Below are 7,911 nucleotides of genomic sequence, written 5' to 3' on the forward strand. Positions count from 1 at the left end.
CTTTAGATCTATCTCCAAAAACCTGTCTAACGGTGTCAGCTCGCCTGTGTCTATATCGCGGCCTTCTTGCTCTTATGCACACGCCGCCTTCTCCATTTGCATTGCAGCGCACTAGTTTCGCGAGGTTATATTTCTGCCAACGTAGGTTTTAGGAGTTGCTTCAGCTTGCTGGGAAGTTTCCCGAGTCTTCAATATCGCCACACGCATGCAAGTTTGCTTTACATAATTCAGGGACCGAAAGAGCGAAAACAAGGAACTCTTGACTATGTTTGCATAGAAGAGCGAGGAGAACAAAGAACTAGAGGACAGACAGGAAAGTGGATCTCTTGCACCCGATCTTCACACACCTGGGCCCCGTTCTTTAGACGATGCGCTCGAGCTCCGTGGCATACTCTGAAAACAGCACACAGAACCAAGAGGGGAAGCTGAAAACAGCTTGTCAGTATCCGAGCAAAGCACGCAGCGCGAGAGACGCACTAGGACAGCGGCCGCAGAACTCATCCACGACTCTAAGACCCGTTCGTTCCCAACGCTCGCGTGTGCACGCGCGCAACTGTCTGTGGCCTCACAGGCCAGAAATGAAAGAAAACGGAGAAATTTTGGAAATCAAGCGCAGGGAAGCCCCCCCCCCTCCCCCCGAAGTACTAGGGATTAGTAGTAATTCAAGTTCTGTTAACTTCTTCGGCACCTGCGTGTTCCTGGGTTCCAGTACTGGCGCCAGAAACTATATTCTATACATCTGGGCTATCCTCTTTACTAGTAGTACGCTAGCATTCATTTCCCCTGCGCTCCAAACGGCGCGGGCGTTGGGCTGGAACGGCGAAGAGGCGTTCTGAGACTCACCGATGAGGTTGCCGATGACGTTGAGCGCCTGGATGCTGCAGTGCTGAGGCGCGGCGAGCTTGTCGCTCTTCTTGTGGAACTTGAGCACTTTGCCTTGAATCTCCCACTCATGGTCGGCCTCGCCGCATGCTGAGAAACTCACCGCTGCAGCGAAACTGCCTGAGCCGACGCCCGCAGCCAACGTGCTCACGCTGCCTGCAGCGGCAGCTCCCCCGTCTGCGTGGTGAAGACGGCCCAGCGAACCTGCGGTTCCTAAGAGCGAAAAATGAAGGAAAAACGAGGCGAAATCGACGAAGAAAAGGCCGCAGCGAGACAGCTGACGCCACGCACAAGACGCCAACGACAGCCGAAGTCCACACGCAAGCGTGAGGCAAACATGGATTGACTCTGAAACCCGACTCCACACACATACACATAAACACCAATGAATATATATATATATATGCATGTGCCGGGCAGGAGTGTCTGACGAGGTGCCGGTACACATACACGCTGAACTGTGGGACGGCTAGAGTCGCAGGCAGCACCAGCCTTGCAACTACGTGCAGGTGAAACGGAAACGAGAAAACTTGGAAGGCAGGCGGATGGGCACGCCGACTCTCCAAGCGAAGAAGTCTCTAGGCCCGTGCCTCACCATTGAGCTTTGCGTCGCCGGCATGCATCGCAGCCTCCTGTTGCTTTCCGAGGTTGTGCAGCTCGACAAAGACTTCGAGCTCGCCGAGGCTGTTCAAGTTGAGCGCCAGCATGGCGTAGTCGACGTCGACCTGGTCGTGCGCCCTCTCGAGGCAAGCGGCAGCCTTCAGGCGAACGGTCTTTACGAGTTTCTCGATGAACACGTGAGCCGAGGCAGGCAGCAACGTCCCGGCGCCAGCGCCGTTTTTCTGCTCGCCGCTCTGCGCGCGCTGCAGCTCCGAAATGAAGCCGTAGCTGCCTTCAATTAGGTGCTGCTCCAGCGCAAGCACTTCGGCGATGCGCGGGTCGGCGCGGATCTGTGCATCGCACACCCGCGCCTCAAAGTTTGATAGCTACACTCGCATGCAGCGTCCCTTCTCGCCCGCTAACGAAAGGGTCAACAGAGCCCAACAAGGCCCAATAAGGCGCAGACCAAGGCGCGCGCGCTCGACGGCTGCCTCAGTTCACGCCTCTCCGGAGAATTCCCGAGGTAAAGAGACTCGTCAGAAATCCGCGAAAAGCGACTCGAGCGCGAAGGAAGCATCTCAAAGTCCTCACCTGTGGGGCGAGCATCTGCAGCGCCATGTGAAACTCGCCGATGCGATTCGAGGCCAGAAACGAGAGGAGATACAGGCAGAGGAGCTCGCCCTGGAACTGAGAAGGGGGAAGCAGCTGAAGAACGCAGGAAAAAGGCAAGCGCATGCGAGTTCACAGCGACGCATGTAGAGAAAAAGAGGCAATATCAAACGGTCAAAGTCTCCCGAGCGGGCTCGTGTTCCCAAGAGGGGCGCGTCATGAGAAAGGTGAAGACATCTATCCTCCCTTATACGAATGCATGCGTACGCATGCGAGATGCATCGTTCTCACTTCAGCGTAGTCTGTGTAGTATGGGAGCAGCATGAGCATGTGGCGCTCGAAGTTGTCTTCGCCCTCCAAGGGCTCGTCAGCCATGCCGGCCGCGCCGCCCTCAACACTCCGCATTTGCTCCTGCATCTCTGCGACGCTCAGAAGCGCGGCGAGCTCGAAGCACTCCTGACCCACAAGGGCTACAGCCTGGAAAAGTAGAAAGAGAGCGGAAAAAAAGACAGCGGAGATCGAGAGCGCGACAGGAAGCCGCATTCGGCGTTCAGGCGAGAGGCATTTGAAAGACCACACTGGCGTGTCTGGATGTGGAGAAAGGAGCTCGCGCATGCATGGTCCTGCCATGAAAGTGGGAGCGCGAGACGCCAGCGTCGATCCGCCGGAGAAAGTGATGAAAACAAGAAGTGCTCAGAACGGTGAAAGGGCCTCTCGACACTAGGTAGTGGCCTTCCTGAGATTTGAAGCAGTTTTGGAGGTTGCCGCAGGCCATGAAACGAGGCAATCGCGTCCCCGCTCCCCGCCCCAAAAATGGTGTCTTTGCTCGTTTTCTCTTCGCATTTCGAAAGCGCTTCACTCTCCTTCTCGTGTGTCTGGCGCAGGACAAGAAGGGTAAGCCATTCCGCGTAGTGTGTTAGTGCGCGTGCCCACTAGTCAGTATCCCAGTGTAGACTTTCTTCTGCTTCTTCTGCCATAGAGTAAGCACTCCGCCCCGCGACGTGCGCCCCTCCTCCTTTCCTCCACGGGTCGTCTTCTTGTCTCCTGAATGATTTTCGAGTCTCTCCTTTGCTCTCGGACGTGCTTTGTTCCATCTTGTTAGCACCACCTCGCCTTCTCAGCTCTTCCGCTTCGTCTGCGCAGACCGTTTATATTATCTTCTGCATGCGGTCTACTACCATCGATGACTTCCTCTGTTTTCTGTCTTGGAGGGCAGACCTACTTTTCGGTCAAACAGAAGGATGCTTGCACAGACAGGAGGCTGAAGAGGCAGCACCCAGGCGACTTCGCTCCCGATCGGCTTCCTCTGAAATTTTTTTTCCTAGGCTCCACACTACAGTATCGTTCCATCGCTCAGTCACACGTAATCAGCGCAGCTCGCACGCGCGGGAGAAGGAAACCCTACGGTGGAAAGTCGAGCTCAACTCACACTCCCGCGCAGAGGGGAGGGAGGGAGAGCTTCCCCCCCCCCCCCCCCCCCCCCCTTTCCCGCTAGGCACGAAGCTCTCCGGCCGTCTTCTGGCCTTCGGCGTGCACAGACCTGCTCCGCGGCAGTCGCTCGGCGGAAGTCAGAGAGAGGATCCCCTCGGGGCAAAGGGCGTCAGAGTCCGGATTCACATCACGCGCGAGCAGGTCGCCTCTACACACCAGCCCGACTCTGCTTACGTCTGTCCATCCGCTTGTGTGACACTTGTGTAGACGTGTGTATCTCTGCGAGGCGGAGCTGTGCCTGGATTCAGTGCGCTGGCGAGGGGACTCGAACGCTTGGAAGTTGTCTTTCTGGTTGGAGCGCGTCGCACCGCAGTCAGGGCTCGACTGAAAACCACGAATGAGCGGCAGCGGCCCCCTCCCGTGTCCCCCTCCTCCCCTCCTCTCTCTCTCTCTCCCGTTCTGTACCTTGAGGAGCGACGGCTCGGAGAAGTTGCTCAGGGGGTTGAGTGTGACGAAGATCTTCACTTTTTGAAGCAGCTGCCACGCCTTCGTCAGATCCAGGTGCCCCTTCACGTACTGCTCGCGCACGACGTGGAGGGCCTCCTGCGCCTCCTGCAGCCCCGTCTGCAGCTGCGGGCTCGCCATGGTGCAGCGAAAAACGAGAAATCGGAGCACAAAGCAAAGAAGCCGCCAAACGCGACGAATCCTGACCGTGAGCCGAGGCGCAAACCGACACGCGGCCTGTGAAGCGCGAGCGAGAAAAGAAGATCAGGTTCTCAGCCAGGGAGAGTTCAGGCGAGCAGTCAGGCCCTATGACTGCGAAATCCTGCGTCTCTGCAGGAGTCAGTGATTGCCTCAGGGGAGGCGATGCCACGGACAGACGGTGTGGAGGGCAACGAGAGCCGAGAGAGAAGCTCGCTGGAGCAGAAGATCTCAGACAAGAGACACAACTCGAGTGATAGAGACGCAGGACGTACTGCACTGTGAGATGTCCAAGCAGCAAGAGGCACCCGTAGGCCTGTTGGTGGCAGAGACGCAGGGAGCGAAGCGGGAGGAAAAGCGGAAAACGGAAACGCAGGCAACGGACTCCTGGTAGGTTGGTGTAAAAAGGATGCATTAAATGTGCGCAGCTCTTTCAAGACGCAGCGTGAGCTCGAGAGTCACGAATGCCGACAACGAGTCGGGCGGAGGCCGGAAGAAGACAGGGCGCCGCGCAGAGTCCTTCACATCTGCCGTTTGCTAAAGAGATGCTGCTTCGCTTCACAGAAAGGCAGAAAATGAGATAGAATGGGGAGGGACTTGCAGAAAAGAGTGCAAAGGTATATGGACGTCCCTGCGAGACTGAAGAAGAGAGAGGAATGGACCGCAAATCCGAGAAAAGGCTGCGAGACAACGCTCGGTCTACGCCGGGGGAACCAGAAGAGGAAAGCCGACAGCAACGATGCAGAAGGCAGCAGGAAGAAGAGACGTTGCTTCTGTATTACTCTGCAGATTCGAAAAACAAAAAGCAGGGAGAAGAAAACGAAGTCTCTCCCCACTTTCTTCCGCCATTCGAAAGCTCACAGACAGACATGCGCGTACATGCAGCGGCCTCCTGCACTTCCCGATGTGTGATGTTGCGCGTTGTCTGCAATAAATCCTGTGAAGCAAGGGATCCGAGAAGTCCACTTTGTTCTATTTTCGCTGGCTAGCGAGGTCGCCCTATGATCAGAAACAGAGAGAGCGGAGGAGGGAACTCCATGAATGGCGAGCTTGGCGCAGAGCTGGGCGTGTTGCCACACTAGCGGAGTGCGCGTACCTATCGCACCCGCGACGACGCTACGGAAGCAACAGGGACGATGCATACACAGAAAAACAGTGGAATAAGCAGAGTTCTGGAGTCTCTTGCAAGGCAACACACAGACATGTTCAACTTTTGGGCCCTCAAAGAAAAATGGAGGCTCCCCTCCCCCTTTTTTTTCAGGGGGAGCGAATGTATACGCCAACAAAAAGATCTTCGAATTAGAGTTCGCTGGCGTGAGGGAAGAGACACGACGTTCTTCTAGTTGTCAATGGTCGTGTGTAGGAAGCACGAAAATAGGGCGCTACTTGCAGCGGAATCTGACCCAAACTGTGGTGTAAGTGTGTCAAACATGAGGGGGATCAGGTACGGTGGCGCAGACGACCTGGAGCACCCGGGCGCGGTCTCGGTGTATTTGTTTACCTTGTTTATACGCTGCCGTATTTACCCGTCTGAGAGGCTCATTGGGATGCTAGTGTGCTACAGTCATAATGAACAAGGGTTGTCTATAACGCAGAGTCGGACTCATAGTCGGTATCCTGGGAACTATACCTGGGCATAGTGGAGTTCTGTAGCCTGTAGAATGTGATCGTCGGGGGCCGTTAGACTGCAGTATCCCTCTTATGCATTGCAAGCATTGGCGACGCACACCGCTCAAGTTGGACGTGTAGCCCAGTGTTTCCTCCCCGGTCTATGGCTGCATATGTCACACTCTTTTGCGAGGTACCATACAGAATGAGACTGTGCCCGTCCTGTGTGACGTGGGAGGCATCGTACGGAAGAAATCCAGTTCTCTGGCGCGCCTGCGCTCCCCGTTACACAAGTTACCGGGTCGGTAGAAGAATCCCTTTTGTCGATCTCTGCTCAGTACGCGCCGCATAGAGCCGCAGCCACGCTAGGTTTCAGCTGTAGAAGAATCCCTTTTGTCGATCTCTGCTCAGTACGCGCCGCATAGAGCCGCAGCCACGCTAAGTTTCAGCTGTAGCCAGAAATTATGAGCGGTCTTCTTTGTCGGCTGCCCTCGTCCTGCACGATGACCAGACCCTCTGTGGGACGGCCGCCGGAAAATAACTGGTGTCAACGAATACCGAGGGCAAGGAAGGCGCTGCGAAGCTGGGTACTTTGAATACGTGAAACTGTAACTGGAAGCACAGCTCTGTTTGGGTCCAGTTTGCTGAAATGAGAGGCCTCACACATTTGTGTGTTTGCTGAGAATCCTTTCCGCGATGCACGACTGGCATCCCACGCGTGGAAGCCTAAATCTCTTCCACTGCTCTCCAAGAGAAAGTGCCGTGACTTTTCATGTAGCATGCAGGTGTGGACAAATATGGGAAAAATCCGTCGCTCCATGTGGTTCTCTCCCCACGTATCAACTGCGTCTGCAAGAACGAGGGGCACGGGCAAAGGAGGATGACGGGGAAGGATGAGACAACAGAGGAACGGCGCATCCCCATCAAGCCAGAATTGCGCAGGACGTAAAAAAAAAGTAACAGAAAAAATAAAAAAAAAAAAACAGCCCCGAGGGTCCCTGTAAAAGGAAGGGAACAAGCAGAGGAGCGCACAGGGGTCCAATTCGTGCACTTGTATGACTCGAGCTCGGCAGTAAACTGATGAAACCGGTTCAGACTATGCGCGCGTCGGAACCGAGTGACAAGGAAGAAAAACAACACGCACCCTGCGCGAGGCAACCGTCGTCTGCTTGTACGCAGCACCAGAAGCATCCCGAAGCCCCGATTCCACAGCAGACGTCCCGTTTACAATTTCACTTCCTCCCGCGTTGGTCATTCGCCTAGCAAACTGTACTCTTTCGGAATTAACAAGAGGGGCAGTGCAGGCGCCGAACGCATCATTCACAAGAGACTGGAGGAGGGTCCGCAGGTGAAGGGAAAACAGAGTGCAATAAGGCAGGGAGATCAGTCGAGCCGAGCGATGAGCACGGCCGTCCTGTGTAATCGACTTCTCTTACCGTCCTTATGCACGACCTGCATGCGCAGAGTCCTGCCTTCGCATCCGCGCCGCCGCTACCTCTATGTATACCTACACGTAATTTCCTGCAAGCACGGTCCCACGTGCATGGAGCTGGAATGGCACACACACTAAGGCACGAATACACAAAGCATGCAGGCACGGAGCGCCAGCCGGTCCTCGGTTCGGATCACAATGAATCTTTAGGGGGGTTGCCCCTGACACCTACAACAAGTGAAAACACTCATACAAACGTTTTCAGATCCGTGCCGCTCAATGTAGAGCAACGTCGGTTGCTCTCCTTCTCGTCTGGATCCCAAATAATGTCACATCACACTTGAATGCCACACTTCAACGGCTCAAAAAGGCTTCCTCCGTCGCGCAATCGAGACTCTGCCTACGGCGTCTCAATTTCCTTTGCCTCCCGCACGTCCAAGGCCTCGATAGCAGCCACTCGCGCTGCTGGGCTTCCTCCTACTCCGGGTCCGAATTTCAACACTCCATTCATTCTGCAAGGAGCAGACGTGGGTTACATCCAACGTCACCCCATCCAAGCCTCACGTTGGTTCTCGCACACGCCGTTCGGCCGTCACTGAAGCAGGCGTGTGGCCTTCCTGGCGAGAAAAGATGCGTTTCCTGTCGCT

General features: G+C 55.5%; 1 protein-coding gene across 1 annotated transcript; it reads right to left on the reverse strand.

Moving 5' to 3' along the window:
- Positions 1-361: 361 nt before the first annotated feature.
- BESB_029250 (SAC3/GANP family protein) lies at positions 362-4,167 on the reverse strand (the record flags this gene model as incomplete). The annotated part of the gene is made up of 6 exons (XM_029361599.1): positions 362-393; positions 844-1,095; positions 1,478-1,832; positions 2,074-2,187; positions 2,383-2,568; positions 3,988-4,167. 6 exons carry the CDS (start codon positions 4,165-4,167, stop codon positions 362-364), a joined length of 1,119 nt encoding a protein of 372 aa, XP_029215499.1.
- Positions 4,168-7,911: the final 3,744 nt, after the last annotated feature.

This window comes from Besnoitia besnoiti (assembly GCF_002563875.1).
Source record: "Besnoitia besnoiti strain Bb-Ger1 chromosome Unknown contig00015, whole genome shotgun sequence".
In the NCBI taxonomy this organism is placed as follows: Eukaryota; Apicomplexa; class Conoidasida; order Eucoccidiorida; family Sarcocystidae; genus Besnoitia; species Besnoitia besnoiti.